General features: G+C 58.2%; 1 protein-coding gene across 1 annotated transcript in view; it reads right to left on the bottom strand.

Annotated features, from left to right (window-relative positions):
• Window positions 1–8,854: 8,854 nt before the first annotated feature.
• The window catches only part of REXO1 (RNA exonuclease 1 homolog), a 47,281-nt gene continuing 38,807 nt past the window's right edge, over window positions 8,855–17,328 (bottom strand). The window contains exons 12-16 of the mRNA XM_030966782.1: window positions 15,142–15,252; window positions 14,715–14,830; window positions 14,431–14,569; window positions 10,552–10,672; window positions 8,855–9,589 (exon numbers count right to left, since the gene is read on the bottom strand). Of these exons, the coding sequence (XP_030822642.1) occupies window positions 9,501–9,589; window positions 10,552–10,672; window positions 14,431–14,569; window positions 14,715–14,830; window positions 15,142–15,252 (576 nt within the window). The 3' untranslated portion in view covers window positions 8,855–9,500. The remainder of the gene's footprint in view (window positions 9,590–10,551; window positions 10,673–14,430; window positions 14,570–14,714; window positions 14,831–15,141; window positions 15,253–17,328) is intronic.

Here is a 17,328-nt window from a genome sequence, read left to right as displayed (position 1 = left end):
GGACACCCTGTGAGCACCTGGGGACACCCTGTGAGCACTGTCCCACATTCAGGACACGCGCTGTGAGCACTGTCCCACACCTGTGAGCACTGCCCCACAGCTCAGCCAGCCCATCAGTGAGTTCTTGCCCCAGGGGATGTTCCCCCAAATCCCCACTGGGATGGAGCCGCCCGGCGGGACTGTCCCATCCCCGGAGTGTCCCTAAAGCATCCCCGCGCTGCCGCCGGGGGCTCAGGAGTCCCAAAGCAGAACTTTCTCACCCCAAAAGAGCCGCTCCGGGCTCCTGGAGGTTGGCACGGCTGAGCAGAGCCGGGTTTAAGGAGGGCCGGGCACGGCGCCACCAGGGTTTGGCCGGGGCTGGTGAAACCCGCTCGGATTTCTGTCCCTGCCCGCTCCGAGCGCTGCCGCGGGAATTCTGGGGGGGTTTGTCCTGAAATCGCCGGCTCAGCGCCCCGGGCAGGGGCTGTGTGAGAACTCGGGGCGGCACAGCTCGGGGCTCCCGGTGCCCTCCGGCTCCTTCCCCCGCCAAGGGACTCGCTGGGGACAGCAGCAGCCTGGCCTCGGGTCCCTCCCCGGGGCTGCCACACGGCCCCGTGACCCCTCCCGGGGCGCTGCTGTTTTTTCCTGAGCCCGGTGTCCCACGGGGACCGCAGCCAGAGCCACCCCGGGGGTGTCCCCAGGGCCAGCCCCGCTCCGGGGTCACCCACCGCGACAGGCGACAGCGAGCGGGGGTGGCTGTCACCTGCCGGGCCCGGCACGCCGGAAACGCCCCCGCGCTCGGCCGGGCCATCATTAAACCCTCTCGGGGTTATTGCCCAGGACGTGCCCGAGCCGTGAGTTTCCCTCGTCTCGCCCCATTTCCAGCCGCTCGGACGCGGTTCGGGGCGCAAAGGCGGCTCCGTGTCCGAGCGGCAGCGCCCGAGGGGCTGCCCTGGCACCCCAGGGACCGACCTGCCAGCCGCGGCTGTCCCCGCTGTCACCGTGCCCCGCTCCCCTCGGGGTCCCCGTACCTGCCCCGGAGCCGGGCACAGCCCCGGGCAGCGCCGCGCTCCTGCCGCTCCGTGGGACGGGACTGCTGCCACCTCCCTGCCACCCGCACTGCCACCAGCCCTGCCACCGGCCCTGCCCCACGCGGGACCGTGGCACAGCCCATGCCCATGCCACACCTCCCTGGGCCCTGCCCTCCTGCCCTCCCCTGCCCGGGTTCATTGTCCCGCTCAGACCGAGCCGAGCCGCCGCCCCCGCGGGACTGTCCGGGCTCCGCGACACCGTGACACCGCCCGGGTGTCCCTGCCACCGGCCCAGGCTGATCCCGGGGCAGGTTTGGGCAGCCCCGGGGCTGGGCTGGTGTCCCCACTGGTGTCACTGGTGTCCCCACTGGTGTCACTGGTGTCCCCACTGGTGTCAATGGTGTCACTGGTGTCGCCGGTGCCCCCCGGGTGTGGCAGCAGCTCGGGGGGGCGTGGGCTGTGCTCGAGCACTGTGAAAAACGCCAATCGCTTGTTTTTAAAATTTTAAAAGTTTAATAGTAATAAAATGGTTATAAAAATAGTAATACAGTTGGAGTAATAATAATTTGGACAATTTGAATTAGGACAATATGAGACAACAAATACAAAGAGTTATGGACATCCGGGTACCTTTTTCTGGGCAGCACGAACCCGAAAAAGGACACAGTTAACAAAGGATTAACCCTTAAAAACAATAACCTGTTGCATATTCATACACTTCATACATGATGTATAAATTCCATTCAAACACAGGATTCTGTCTGGTCATCTTCAGCTTCTTCCTCTGAATCCCAACAGCGCCTTCGAGGCGGGAAGAAGTTCATTTCTTCTGATAATGGAGCAATAAATTCTTTTTCTCTGAAAGATTCAGGTGTCCTGTGGCTGCTATCTCACTGTGAGTCCTTTCTTTAAAAAGAAGTATCATCGTTTCTATTTTAACAATTTTTATAACCTAAAACTCTATTTAACACACTACTTAAGAGAATTAATACAGCACCACTTTCTAACACAACACATATAATATTCATTTTGATATTTGAGAAAAGCCAATCATAAATACACGTTTTTCACAGGCACCAAGCAGGGCGGGAGGAGGGGACAGCGAGGAAGAGGAGGCTGAAGGCACAAAGGAGCCACTCCGGGCAGTGCCAGCAGAGCCCAGCTGGGGACAGAGACACCTCGTTAGTGACGGCAGCTAATTAATGAGGCCGGAGCCCGTGTCCGCCCCGCTGGCATCCTGCACACCCGCAGTGGTGCCGCCATCGCCGGCACTGCGTTAATTACTGCCTGCAATTAACGCAGGGGCCCGGAGGCGATCACCCAGCGCCAGCCGCGCAGCCCGTGAAGCGTTTACTGCACAGCCGGGAGCGGCTCCTGCTCTGTCCCCGTGTCCCCATTTGTGTCCCCACACGTGTCCCCGTGTCCCTATGCGTGTCCCCATGTCCACATGTGCAACCCTGTACACAAAATTTACATCAAAAATAACAGTCCTACACAAAGCAACAACCCTCCTGAACTTTTAACTGAAAATTCGAGTAAAAATTTAGAAACCGCAACTCCAAACCCAAAAACTGTTATACAAATGTTTTACACCATTACTAAACATTCTCCCTTAAAGCAAAATAACAGAACCTGACAAAGAGTTCTCACACAACAAAATAAAAACCCCAATGCCAAGCATGCACAGCTCCACAAACACCATTTTACACCCACCAAAACCACCAACCTCCCGCTGCAACACCCCCTGACCACTTCTATTATTATAAAGAAAAAGAAAGACAAAAAGTCTTTTGTCACAGAAACACAGAACACAAACAAAAAACCCAAATCTACAGAAAACAACTCATCCATGTCCCCATATGTGTCCTCGTGGGCCTGTGTCCCACACTGGCCCTCACGTCCCCCTGTTCCCACACATCCCCATGTCCCTGTGTCCCTGTACATGTCCCCACACACATCCCAATGTCCCCACATGTGTCCCCATGTCCCCATACATGGCCCAGTGTCCCCACATGTGTCCCCACATCCCCGTACACATCTCCGTGTTGCCCTGTGTGCCCATGTTCCCCCTCAGGGTGACAGTGGCAGCCTCTGACCAGCACTGGGGACAGATTCGGGCACGTTCCCACCCTGAGGTCGCTCCTCAGGTCCCAACAAAAGGAGAAACGTCCCAGGCTGTGCCCCGGGGGCTCTGCTGAGCCAAAGGGCCGATTGTCCTGCAGGGCTGGTGACAGTGACACAGGTCTGAAATAAACCAACCTTCCTTCCTTCCTTCCTTCCTTCCTTCCTTCCTTCCTTCCTTCCTTCCTTCCTTCCTTCCTTCCTTCCTTCCTTCCTTCCTTCCTTCCTTCCTTCCTTCCTTCCTTCCCTCCTCTCCCTCTCCTGTCGCTCCTGTCTCGATCCCGCAGGTCTGGACCAGTCCCCACAGGGAATTTCGGTGTCTCAGCCTTCACCTGCCGTGTCCCCCGCGCTGTCCCCTCCCCTCCGGTGGCACCGGCACCGCAGGAAGGTCCAGCGGCCCCTGAGCCCCAAACCCCGCCGTGCCCCGAGGGTTTCGCTCCTCTCGCCCTTCCCGGGCGGGCTGGATCCCTTCGGAGCAGGGACAGGGACATCCACACCCCGCCCCGGTGTCCCGGCCGGTGGCTTTGGGCACCCGGGAACGGCCGAGGTCACCCTGGCAACAGAGGCCAGTGACGGTGACGTTTTCCCAATCAATCGCCCTCTGCAATTAGCGGGCACCCCCCCCCGCCCTTCCCGGGTAATTAATGAGCGCCGGGAGGCCGGGCCAGAGGGAGTCCCTGGGGCGCTGCGGGGTTTGTCCTGCTGTGTCCGTGTGTCCCCTCCCTTGGGACCACGGGGTTTGTCCTGCTGTGTCCGTGTGTCCCCTCTCCGGCCAACACATGGTTTGTCCTGCTGTGTCCGTGTGTCCCCTCCCTTGGGACCACGGGGTTTGTCCTGCTGTGTCCGTGTGTCCTCTCCCCAGCACCGCGGGGTTTGTCCTGCTGTGTCCCCTCTCCGGCCATCACGGGGTTTGTCCTGCTGTGTCCGTGTGTCCCCTCCCTTGGCACCGCGGGGTTTGTCCCGGTGTGTCCCCTCCCCAGCACTGCTGTGGCTGTCCCCGTGTGTCCCCTCGCCGGGTGTTGCCCCCTGAGCTCCCAGGGAAGGGTTAAACCCTCCGAGCCCCGTCCAGCCCGGCTTTGTGTCCTCCTGTCCCTCCACGTGCCTGGGCTGGGTGAGTGCTGCTCCCTTGGGACCAGGGCTCTGATAACCCGAAAAATCCCACCTGCCTCCGCCCTCGCCCTGGAGGAGACTCGAAGGGTTCCTGTCACCCTGAACGCTCCAAAAGAGAACAAAAAAACAAATTAAAAATAAGAAAGCAAAATGCTTTTGTCACTGCAGGGGTTCCCTGATGTCACCTCGGCCATCAGGTGAGCTGCAAGGCGGGAGCAAAGGGACCCTCGGGGATGGGGAGGTCGCTGTCAGAGCTGGCAGCGCCACAAGAACCCGCGGAGGTGGCTGAGAGCGCTCCAGGTGTGACTTGCACAGCCTCGGAGCGGCCGCTGCCATCGCCGAGCCATCACCGGGTGTTAAATAAAACACATTGCCTGTGAGGTCATCTAATGGGCCATTATTTCTTTATTTGAACTTTTTACCTCCACCTCTTCCTCCGTGCTGAATCAGCTCCTCGGCTTGGCACTTTCATTCCTGCCCCATTTGGGAGATGGATGCGGGCTCTGGGGGGAGCCTGGCAGGGCCGGGGGATGCCGATGGTGTAGTGAGTTTTTATGTTTTATAGTGGTTTTGTCTTTGTATCCCCTTGTTTTCCCCAGATTGTGTCCCCTCCCTGCACCTGTGTAATCCCTTTCCTTTGCTGAGATCATCCCCAAATCCCCTCCCTGGCTCTCTGTCACTCACTCAGCATCCCATCCCCTCCATCCAGAACTTTCCATCCAGGACATCGAGGGATCAGCCAGAGGCCAGGGCTCAGCCCCCCAAGTGTTACCCCACACCCTGTCCTAAATGTCCATCCCCAGTCTCCATCCATTAGGGTCACTCACTGGTCACTAAATGTTTTCTACTTTGGGTTTCCACTTTTCTTTCAACGTAACCCTGGCACCTCTCCCAGGGCTCTCAGCAGGAGCCCCCTGAGGTTTGTGGGGCTCCCCAAAACTCCTGAAATAAATTTTGGATTAACTTCTGCTAAGAGTCAACTCCTTCATCCTCTGCTGCTGTTCCAGAGTCTCCTCTGCTGCAGGGGATCAGCCTGGCTGCCTTTGGTACCCCCTGGATCAGCCTGGCTGCGTTTGGCACCCTCGGGATCAGCCTGGCTGCCTTTGGCACCCCCTAGATCAGCCTGGCTTCCTTTGGTACCCCCGGGGCACGGGAGATGCCCCCATCCCCTGCCCACCGTCTCGGTTCCCTCAGTGGCACTCAGAGGGACCAGAACATGCCGGGGCTCCGGGGGGAGCCTGGCAGGCCCGGGGATGCCGAGGCTCCGTCCCGGCCCCGGGATGAGGCAGGAGGAGCCGGGAGGTGCCCTCGGGGTGTGGGGTTCGCACAGAGCGAGGGTCCGGCCGCGGCTCCTCCCCGCTCCTCGTTCGGTCCGGGGAGCTGGGATCGGGTTCTGTCCCAAAGGAGCGGCACCGATTTCATCGCTTTTCCTCGGCATGTCCTGAACGGCAGGGAGCAGCGGGAGCTGGGGGTGGCCTGGGGGAGGCTGGGCTGAGCTGCAAAACCGGCCGGGGACACACACAGGAGTGACTGACACAACCAGAGCACACAGCCTCAAGCTGTGCCAAGGGAAATACAGGTTGGATATCAGGAAAAAGTTTTTTACAGAAAGGGTGATAAAGTTCTGGAATGGCTGCCCGGGGAGGTGGTGGAGTCCCCATCCCTGGGTGTGTTTAACAAAACCTGGATGTGGCACTGGGTGCCAGGGTTCAGTTGATCTGTTGGGGCTGGGTTGGACTCCATGACCTTGGAGGTCTCTTCCAACCCAGTGATTCTGTGATTCTGTGAGCTGGGGTGTGGGCTGGGGGCTGTGAACACCTCAGGGACTGAACCGGGGTCTGCAAAGTGATTCTGTGAGTTCTGTGAACAGCGGCTGCGAATTGAAGGGGTCAAGGAGTCATGCAATGGTCCCAAACTTTGGGCAGCAGCCGGGTTCTGAAAGGGCAGAGGGGGAACAGGATGGGACCCCTCTCACCCCTGTGAGGCATCTGTGTCACCCTGTGCCAGAGTGGTGGGGGGGACACACCTGAGCGGCCACACGGGGACCCCACAGGGCCACCCCAGCCCCAAGCAGCAGAATGGGGTCTTGTCCCCGCTGCTGTCACAGAATCCTGGGATGGTTTGGGCTGGGAGGGACCTCAGAGCCCATCCAGTGCCACCCCTGCCATGGCAGGGACACCTCCCACTGTCCCAGGTGCTCCCAGCCCTGTCCAGCCTGGCCTTGGGCACTGCCAGGGATCCAGGGGCAGCCCCAGCTGCTCTGGGCACCCTGTGCCAGGGCCTGCCCACCCTGCCAGGGAACAATTCCTGCCCAAGATCCCATCCAGCCCTGCCCTCTGGCAGTGGGAGCCATTGCCTGGGTCCTGTCCCTCCAGGCCTTGTCCCCAGTCCCTCTGCAGCTCTCCTGGAGCCCCTTCAGGCCCTGCAAGGGGCTCTGAGCTCTGCCTGGAGCCTTCTCTTGTCCAGGTGAGCAGGCCCAGCTGTGCCAGGCTGGCTCCAGAGCAGAGGGGCTCCAGCCCTTGCAGCATCTCCGTGGCTCCTCTGGCCTGGCTGCAGCAGCTCCACGTCCTCCTGCTGCTGTTGCCCAGGGCTGGGGCAGCTCTGCAGGTGGGGTCTCACCTGAGCACAGGGGCAGAGGGGCAGAATCCCCCCCTCCCCTGCTGCCCACGCTGGGGGCTCAGCCCAGCACAGGGGGGGTTTCTGGCTCAGTGCCCATGGCCGGGGCAGCCTGAGCCTCTCACCACCAACACCCCAAATCCTTCCCTCAGGTTCCTCCCCAGGCTGTGCTCAGGGCTGGGATTGCCCAGACTCAGCTGCAGGACCATGCACATGTTGAACTCACTTCTCCAGCTTGGGAAGGATCTCCTGGGAAGCCTGTCCAGCCCCTCCCAGCTCCAGGATGGCTCCAGCACCCCCCCTCCACAACCCACCAGCAGGCAGAGCAGTCTCAGACTCGGGGATGTGCATCTAGTCAACACTCTTTTATTAAAAACAATTACAAAAAGTTACAGGTTACAATCGTTCTGTACAACCCAACCAAACCTCTGGTGCCTGGGGAGGTGATGGCAGCCCTGGGCCAGGACTGGCTCTGAGCACACCCGTGGTGTGGCTGGATATGGTTCCACCCTCCCAGGGACATCCCTTGACACAGACACCCCCCTCACCCCCACCCCAATAGCCTCAGCTTAGGCTGACCATGGGGAAAGGAAGGGGAGATGATGGAGGTGCATGGCCTGGAGGAATTCCCTGCCTGCCCCAGCCCCGGGAGGGGGGATGGAGCCAAAGCTGCAGAGCAGGACACAGCACACGGTGCCCATGGCTGTCCCAGGGCAGGAGCTGCTGTGGGAGGCTGGGAGGGAGCAGGAGCTGCCTGCTGAGAACAGGCAAGAGGCAAGAGCCAGCTCTGCTCCAGGGACATTCCATCCCTGCAGCCAGGGGTGAAGATAAACGGGGGATAAACATGGCAAAGAGGCAGAAACAGGAACAAACCCTCCCTCCCCAGCTGGGAGGCACTGAACTGTCTGTCCCACAGCCTGGGCAGGAGCAGCACTGATCCCTGCAGGCACTGGGACACAGGGACAGCCCAAGGGCTCCCAAGGCTGCTTGGGGGGGCCCCAAGGCAGGGAAGGAGCAGAGCTGGATGTGAAGCACTGGGGGAGCTGCATCCCCAAAACCTGGGGTAAGGAACTGGCTGCCAGAGGGAACAAGGATGGGCTCAGCAGCACCAGGAGTCTGCAGAGCCCCGCTGATCCTGGAGGCTCCTGCAGAGCCTGGCACAGGAGTCACCTCCCTGCCTCCGAGGGCAGCAGGGGGATGGGAGAGTCCCCCAGGGCCAGCGTGGGGCTGGAGCAGGGACACCCCTGTCCTGATCCCAGCTCAGCAGGACATGCAGGGGACACAGAGCTGTCCCCAAGCCCTGAGCCCACAGGGGCACAAAGCAGTGAGCAGCACCTGGCTCTGACAGGAACCAAAGCCCAGCAGCTCCTCTGTCCCACTGTCCCCAGACTGGCACAGCCAGGGACACAGGGACACAGCAGCACCAAGGGACACAGCAGCACCAAGGGACACAACTCCAGTGCTGCCAGGGAGGCTCAGGGTCCCTGCTCTGGGGTGAAGGTGCTCCCTGAGCCCAGCTGAGAGACCACGGGGTCCATGGGGATTGTTCCCCTCAGCTCTGCTGTCCCCAGGCAGCAGCAGGGGCTGGGCAGAGGGACCCAGCAGTGCCACCCAATCACCCCAGTGCCAGTCACAGCCAGCAGCTGCTCTAGTCCAGGTGCCACACACACAGCTGGGTCCCTCACTCTCTGCAGAATCCCAACATGTGAATGAGGTGAAATGAAGGATTTTCCCCCACTGCTTTTGCCTGGACCAAGTCCCTGCAGCAGGGCCAGCCTGGTGGGGAGTCCTGCACTCTGCTGAGGCCACCCTTGGCTGCAACCCTATCTGCACCCCCAAAACCTTGTTCCCTGAACACAAGCTCAGTGGGAGCTGCGGGTGAGGGAAGGAGCCCTGTCCCACCCTGCAGTGAGGGGGTGCAGCCTCTCCCTGCCTCTGGAGCTGTTTGTCCCTGTCCTGCCTCGTGGCTCCCTGAGGTCTGGGCAAGGGGGTGTGCACTGACTGCAGAACCAGGTGCCAGCCAGCCCTCAGCAAAGAGATCACCTGGGCCACAGCAGGTGGCAATTCCCAGATCCCACCTCACTGCTCTCCCTCAGAGCCAGCCTCCCTCTTCTGCAGCTCCACAGAGGGATTGCACCAGATCCCTTCCCAAGTGCTTGATCCTCAGCTCTCGCTTCCCACACCAGCTCCACAATCCACTCACAGCTTCCTGCCCAACCTTCTTCCATCTCCCCCCTCTCCAAACACTGCTTTGGAGTACAGAGGCAATTTAAGTTACATTTGGGAGGAAAAAAAAAAAAGTAAACAATCTACCTTAAACTGAACCAGAAAGATCCTTCTGCACATCTCCAACCTACCTCTAACAAGCTTCTCCTAGGAACCAAGAAGTTCTGGTTGTGCTACTCAAACCACCTTGCCAGGCCCAAAAGGCAGAGCTTGGACCACAGAGAATCCCTCAGGTGGAGCCTGAGGATCTGAGAGCCACCACCTGGGCAGGGGGACTGCAGGTGTGAGTGCAGGAGTCCTGCTGGAATGGTGGGGAGCAGGAACATGCTGCTGGCACGGGGGACAGAGTGGCTGTGGGCATTTATTGCACTGCTTCTTCACAGAGGTGCAGGAGAACAGCAGAGACACCACACAAGGTCATCGCTTCACCTTCGCATCCTCTTTGATCTTCCACACCATCAGCTCCATGCAGGCTCTGGCATCCTCACTGGAGTCGTGTCCTTCCACTGGGGACACAAACACAGCGGCACTGACCCCTCTGCCTGCTCAGCCCAGCCCAGGGAGCTCCTCAGGCAGAGGCAGCTGCAGCCACAGCCACACCTGGGAGCACCCTGAGCCACAGCTGGGGATTGAGAGAATTCCACAGAATCACAGAATGGTTTGTGGTTTATGGTTTGTTCAAGCTCATCCCATCCCAGCCCTGCCATGGCAGGGACACCTTCCACTGTCCCAGGCTGCTCCCAGCCCTGTCCAGCATGGCCTTGGGCACTGCCAGGGATCCAGGGGCAGCCCCAGCTGCTCTGGGCACCCTGTGCCAGGGCCTGCCCACCCTGCCAGGGAACAATTCCTGCCCCAGATCCCATCCAGCCCTGCCCTCTGGCAGTGGGAGCCATTGCCTGGCTCCTGTCCCTCCAGGCCTTGTCCCCAGTCCCTGTGCAGCTCTCCTGGAGCCCCTTCAGGCCCTGCAAGGAGCTTTAAGGAGTCCCCAAAGCCTTCTCTTGTCCAGGCTGAACACTCCTAACATTAAACATGTTTTTTCCACTAAACCCACACTTTCTGCTGGGCTTGAGCCTGGCACCATCAGCTATGGGACAGCTGGGAGCTTCCCCAGCAGTGTTCACAATGTGCTCAGGGAGGACAGGAGGGAACAGGTCCCACTTCCAGCAGGAGGGTCCATCCCAGCTGGCCACAGAGAGAAGGGAGGGAAGGACTTGGCCTTGGCAGAGCCACCCTCAGCCTTCCCACACCACCTCCTTGGTCCCACTCTGCACAGGGAGGGAAGCAGGGACAGCTCTGCCCTTGGAACAGGGCTCATACAAATTAACTATGGCTCAGGCTTCTTACACCAGCACATTCCCAGCTACCACACACATGCAGGGCAGAAAACAGCACTGGCAGGAGGACTGGGGAGAGCAGAGGAAGGCAGGGTTGAGGAGAGCACAGCCAGGAGGTCCCCCAGAGATCTCACCATTGTCCTGGATGATGCGTTTGAGGTAGTCGGCCATCAGCGTGCGCAGCGCCCGCTTGTAGGGCAGCCCCAGGCGGTGGGGGAACACGATTGCTGTGTCCACCACAGTGCCATGGATCAGCTGGGGACGAGCACAGCAACAGGGTTATTCACCACCCCCACAGGGACAGGCACTCCTGGGGATCAGACCTGCTGCAGGAACCTTCTGGTCAGCTCTGGGCTCCGTGCAGCTTCCAGCCCAACCAGTCTGGCAGGAGGCTCTGGCTGGATGTGGGCACCCATGCAGGGTGTGGGCACACAGCATTCCCACTGCTGTGCCAGCCCCACAGCCCTGGAACCTCACATTCAGGAGGTTTCCTGAATCTCAGCAGAGATTGGGGCTGATCCAGTTTGTGTCACTCCTTTACCCCCCAGCCTGGAGAAGCTGGAATAGCTCTGGAGCATTTCCCAATTAAAAACTGAACTGAAGAACCAGCTGACTGCACAACAGCCCCTGTGGGAGTTGTGGCAACATTTCAGCTGCTTCTCAGTCTGGTGAGTGGCACCCTGCCCATGGCAGAGCATTGGAACTGGGTTATCTTTGTGGTGCCTTCCAACCCAACCATGCCGGGACCCTGAGATGGGGACACAAGTGGGCAGGATGTGCACACATGACAAAGCAGGATGTACATCCCACTGCTGCCACAGAGCAGGCCTGGCCTTCAGGGTGCAAACCAACCCCAGATCCTCCCATCCACCAGCAGTGACTCAACAGGAAGCTTTTAACCAGCACCAGCTCAGCAAGGGTGGAATGGGACAAGGAAATTCTATCACTGAATCATATCAGAGTGTTTTGAGTGGGGACTTTTTAAAGGGTTTCTACTCCATCCCCTGCCATGGCAGGGACACCTCCCACTGTCCCAGGTGCTCCAAGCCCTGTCCAGCCTGGCCTTGGGCACTGCCAGGGATCCAGGGGCAGCCCCAGCTTCTCTGGGAAATCCATTCCAGGGATGGATTCCACAATTCCTGCCCAAGATCCCATCCAGCCCTGCCCTCTGGCAGTGGTAGCCATTGCCTGGCTCCTGTCCCTCCAGGCCTTGTCCCCAGTCCCTGTGCAGCTCTCCTGGAGCCCCTTCAGGCCCTGCAAGGGGCTCTGAGCTCTGCCTGGAGCCTTCTCTTGTCCAGGTGAGCACCCCCAGCTCTCCCAGCACAGAAGCAAAGCAGATTATTTCAGTGCCCAATTCCTGGTTCCAGCCCTGCTTCCCCAAGGACTGAACACATCTGATCCCATTTCTGTTCTCACTGAAATCAAGGGCACTGCTCCAATACCTTGGCTTCAAGTTACAGGGCTTGGGATCTGCCAGGGGCTCTGAGCTCTCCCCAGGGTGAGCAGCCCCAGCTCTGCCAGCCTGGCTCAGAGCAGAGGGGCTCCAGCCCTCTAATCCAACAGCTCAGCTGGGAATTGTCACCACGCTGGAGGAACTGGGGATGCTGACCAGGTCAAAGTGCTCCCTGCCCTGCACCAAGGGGGCTGGGGACAGCCAAAAGGCCCCACCTGATAAAGTCCATAACCACAGGGCAGGCTGGCTTTGGCTTTTTTAAACACTGATTTCTTCCTCTCAGGCTAAGACAAGATGAATTCTCTGCTGTCATGAGCTGCATTCAGTGGGAGCTGAAGGAATGTGGGTGAGGGCAGTCCCACATCCTGAGCACAGGAGTGAAGGGCAGGGCCTAAGGGATAAACCTGTGTCCTGTCCCAACAGGGATGACTCCAACAGGACCCTGATAATCCCCTCTCCTCTCTGCCCCCAGGCACCAGCTCATGTTGCAGGACAACCCAGAACTCCATCAGTAACAGCTCCACAACTGCACTTCAACAGGAACAACCTGCTCCACTCCTCAGAATATAAAACTGCCAATGTTATGGATAATCTCCCCTGGACTGCACTCAGCCCTGGCACCCTCCCAGACACACGGGTAATTACTTATGTAGATCAGGAAGAGTGAGGAAACAGGATAATAAAGCTTTAAATAAAACTTGAAATGCCATCAGCACTTGGAAGTTGCCACAGCCATTAGTGAGATATGGCCACAGCCCTGGGCCATTCCGCTGTGACACCCCACATTGCTCTGGGCTCCTCCTCTTGGCAGCAGCTGTGGTGCTAAGAGAAAATCAAGCCTCTGAGAGGCCAAGGCAGTCATCTCGAGCTGATCTAACTGGAAATAATGTCTTTCTGATTATGATGAAGCCTCTCCAAAGCTGGGATAAAGGGTGCCACGGAGAGGTAAAGTGTTTTACAGGCATTAAAAGCTCCTGCTTCCAAGCCAGCCCAGCCCTGGGAGCTGGCAGCCACAGAGGCTTCAGCAGGAGAGCTGTGGGACAAAGAATGGCTGAGGGAAGTTCTGGCATGTGAGCACAGACTTGGCTCCTGCCTGCCACATGCTCTCCTGGTGACCCAGGACAAACCCCTCAGGGCAGGACACACACCCTGGCAGGACCCTGGGCACACCAGGCTGATGAGGGCCAGGCAGGAAACAGGACAGGTAAAAGGTCAAAATAACTTCATCAAAGTAACACCACAATTCCTATAAAAGCTGGCACAGAACAGAGAACAGATCAGGCAGGGGTGAGAGGCAAATGATTTGGGATCAGTCATAGAATCATGGAATGGTTTGGGTTGGAAGAGACCTTAGAGACCATCTTGTTCCACCTTCCACCAGCCCAGGCTGCTCAGAGCCCTGTCCAGCTCTGTCACCCTGGGCAGCAGCAGCCACTGAGAGTTCAGGTGACACCACGAGTGACAGGCACGACCCCACTCCCCTGCACTTCCACCACAGTCAGCTTCACACAGGCTCAGAGACTGGACAAACCATGGAATCCTGGAATGTCCTCAGTGGGAAGGGACCCTCAGGGATCATTGAGTTTAACCCCTGTCCCTGCACAGCCACCCCAACATCCCCACCCTGAGCACCCCTGAGAGCTCTGTCAGTGAGGGGCTGGGAACACAAACCCTGTGAGGAACAGCTGAGGGAGCTGGGGGTGCTCAGCCTGGAGAAAAGGAGACTCAGGGGTGCCCTCATCACTCTCTGCAGCTCCTGAAAGGTGCCTGTGCTCAGCTGGGGCTGGGCTCTGTCTCCAGACAGCACTGACAGAACCAGAGCACACAGCCTCAAGCTGTGCCAAGGGAAATACAGGTTGGATATCAGGAAAAAGTTTTTTACAGAAAGGGTGATGAAGTTCTGGAATGGCTGCCCAGGGAGGTGGTGGAGTCCCCATCCCTGGGTGTGTTTAACAAAGCCTGGATGTGGCACTGGGTGCCAGGGTTCAGTTGAGCTGTTGGGGTTGGGTTGGACTTGATGATCTTGAAGGTCTCTTCCAACCCAGGGATTCTGGAATTCTGTGAATTCTGTGTCCAGACACTCGTGGAGCTCTGGCAGCCTTGGCACCATTCCCTGGGGAGCCTGGGCAGTGCCCAGCAGCCTCGGGGGGCAGAACCTTGCCCTGAGCTCCATGCCAAGGCCTGGCCCAGCTCCAGCCCTTGCTGGGCTCCTGTCCCTGTCCCAGAGCAGAGCTCAGCCCCTGCCCCTGTGCCTGCCCTGGGGAGGAGCTGCAGCCCCCGAGGAGCCTCCCCTCAGTCTCCTGGGCTGCAGCTGAACCAGCCAAGTGCCCTCAGCTGCTCCTCATGAGGCCCCTCAGACCGTTCCCCATCCTCACAGCTCCTCTGGACACTCTCTAATGGGTGCATGGCTTTTTTATATTGTGGTGCCCAAAACTGCACAGAAGACCCAAGGTGAGGCCACCCCCGCGATCCGTGGAAATAAACAGTTCCTAAATTCCACCTAACACCCCTCAGGGTGGGAAAGCACCCCAGGGAGATGTGAAGGCAGAGCCCAAGTTACCTTTAGTGCAAATAAGTCGCTTTCCAAGCTGTGCCCTATGAGAATGGTGTCTGCACTGAACATGTTCAGGAGGACGGCTTGGACATCCCGCAGGGTGATGCTCGTGTTCTCCAGGTCCTCTTCTGTCACACCTGAGAACCTGCACAGCAACAGCACACACGTGGGGGTCCTTCACTTGAAGAAACACCTCAAAGCCCCTCAGCCCTTAGGGAGTGGTGGTCAGTGGAGTTTCAACAAGTTCCTGAGAGAGCACAAAGCTCTGTCCCAAGGAAGACCATCCTCACCTGGTGTTGTAATCCACCACCTTGGAGTCTGGCTTGACAAAGGTGTCATACACCACTTTCAGCTCTGAGTTGATCACAGTTACTCTTGTCAGCTCCAGTCCTTGCTTCGTGTAGCACTGCAAGAACAGGGCAGGTGTGATGAGAGGCACAGGCCAGAACAGTGTGGGATCTGTGGAGCCCCTCACCCAAGGGCTGCAGCTCCCAAAATGCAGCAAGGCCAGGCAGCAGCACTGCCCAGCGTGGGCCAGTCAGAGCCTGCCAGGGCTGCACAGCCCTCAAGCCAAACACAGCAATCAATAAGAGCTCATTTACACCTCCAGCACCAATATTCAGAAGAGAGAGAATCAGGTCAGCAAACAGCTTCCCTTCACCACTTGTGTCACACCTCAGGCAGCCCCAAAAAGCTTTGTTTTGGCTTTGGACCCACCATTTCACAGTCTAAGGCATAGATCCCAGGGTAGCCATCAGTCGTGGGCAGCTTCTCAAAAGTCTTCACAAAACCATCCAGGCTCTCCTTGCGCCCATCGTGCACGTGTTGCTGAGAGGAAAAGAGGGACAGCTGGTGAGCATAGGAACAAGAAGCCAAAGAGCCCACTCCAACAAACCTCCACTTGGGTTTTAATAATTTCCTAATGAGGAATAAGTTTTGGGAGGTTCACAACCACTGCAAACACACCATGGGGAGCCCTGATTCCAGTGGCATATCAGGGCTGGTGGCATCGTACTGACAGCACACGGAGGAGCAGGACAAGTCTGGGGAGAGGGAGCTTTCAGTGTGGAGGAGAATTGGCCAGGAAGGGTCATACTGAGGCCTGGCTCTGCTGTAACTCCAGGTCCTGGTTCCTGTGGCCAAGACAAGGCCAGGTGCAGGATCCTAAGCCCAGACTCCAGAGCAATGTGTGCACCCACACGCAGCCAGCCACACCCACAGGAGCCCCAGCCCACCACACTTGAGGCAACAGAGGGCATTTCCAAGCACCTGCATTGTTCCCAGCTCCAGGGTCAACAAGATCCAGCAGGAAAACTCAGGGAGTGATTTCACAAGTGGTTTTAGCCAGTGCATGACTGAGGTGCTGTTGCAACACAGGTACTCCCACACTCCTCCACAGCTCAGATCCCACTGGTTATCCTGAAACCTTCCTGGCAAGCAGGGGATCTGAGCTGGAGGAAGTTTAAAGGGGAAGCAGGAACAGGTAACAGAGGGCAAGGCAGAGCTGGGACTGCCCTTTTGCCTACTGACACGGTTCTAGGTAAAACCAACCTGCACCACACCCAGAGGTGATGCTCTCCCTCCCTTATTCCCCAGTGGGGTTTTTTGTTGTGTTGAAGTTTTGTCTGTCCCTAAATCTCCATGTATTTGTGTACAACCACAGCAGCCTGGGCACAGCCTCCTTTGCCATGCCCAAAACCAAGGAATCACTGAATCCTTAAGGCTGGAAAGGACCCCCAGGAGCATCAAGCCAACCCAGCAGCCCCACCATGGTCACCACTAAACCATGTCCCCAAGTGCCACACCCACATGCTTGCTGAACACTCCCAGGGATGGTGACTCCACCACTGCCCTGGGAAGCCCCTTCCAATGCTTTACAAACCTTTCAGTGAAGACATTTTCCCAATTTCCCACCTAAACCTCCCCTGGCCCAGCCTGAGGCCGTTCCCTCCCCTCCTGTCCCTGTTCCCTGGAGCACAGCCCAACCCCTGGGCTGTCCCCTCCTGGCAGGAGCTGTGCAGAGCCACAGGGTCCCCCCTGAGGCTCCTTTGTTCCAGGTTGAGCCCTTTCCCAGCTCCCTCAGCCTCTCCTGGTGCTCCAGAGCCTTCCCCAGCTCTGTTTCCCCTCTGGACACACTCCAACCCCTCAATGTCCTTCTTGTCATGAGGAGCCCAAAACTGTCCCCAGGATTTGAGGTGGGGCCTCAGCAGTGCCCAGCACAGGACAGAGCTTCCCAAAGGTCTCACCCTACAAAGAATGAAACTGTTCTGGTTTGTCCCAGGATTAAAGGCTGGAGAGAGGAGGAACTGAGGCCCTTGTAAAGCTGCCATGTGTGGGCAGAGAGGAAACCAAAGCAGGATTTGCATATTTTCCTGCACAGGTCACTACTGCAGGTACAGCCAGAGCACAGGAACTGCATCATTTGAAGTTAATGAGGCAGCTGGGCCAACACTGAGGCCAATCTCTCCCAGATTCCACAGCCAGCACTGCTCAAAGGCTTCATGGATCACTGCTTCCCTGGTACAAGGGGCTGCACTTGTCCACTCTGCACCCATGGCATGGAACTGCTCTGCTGAGGGATTGGGGAGAGCAGCTCAGCAGCCAGGAGACACCAAACACTTGTCCCTTGCAGCTTCAGCCCTTCCCTCCCTGTGTGATACAACAGAACTGAGCAGTGAAGTGAAAAAAATCCCATTGGGTATTTTTGTTGTCCTGAAAATGCCCAATTCTTCCTGGCTGGGAGGAGGGCAGGGAAGTTGCTCCTGTTTTTGAGGGAGTACAAAGAGCAGCCTCTGCAGGCTCCCTGGAGCAGCACAGCTCCCTCCTGCCACCTCCTGCCTCCCTGCCCAACTGCAGCAAACGCAGCTCACTCACACAGCTGAGTGCCAAGTTCTGGATTTTCCC

The sequence above is a fragment of the Camarhynchus parvulus genome, chromosome 28 (genome assembly GCF_901933205.1).
Source record: "Camarhynchus parvulus chromosome 28, STF_HiC, whole genome shotgun sequence".
In the NCBI taxonomy this organism is placed as follows: Eukaryota; Metazoa; Chordata; class Aves; order Passeriformes; family Thraupidae; genus Camarhynchus; species Camarhynchus parvulus.
Note: the sequence above shows the minus strand (reverse complement) of the source record. Positions and strands in the feature narration are given on the sequence as shown.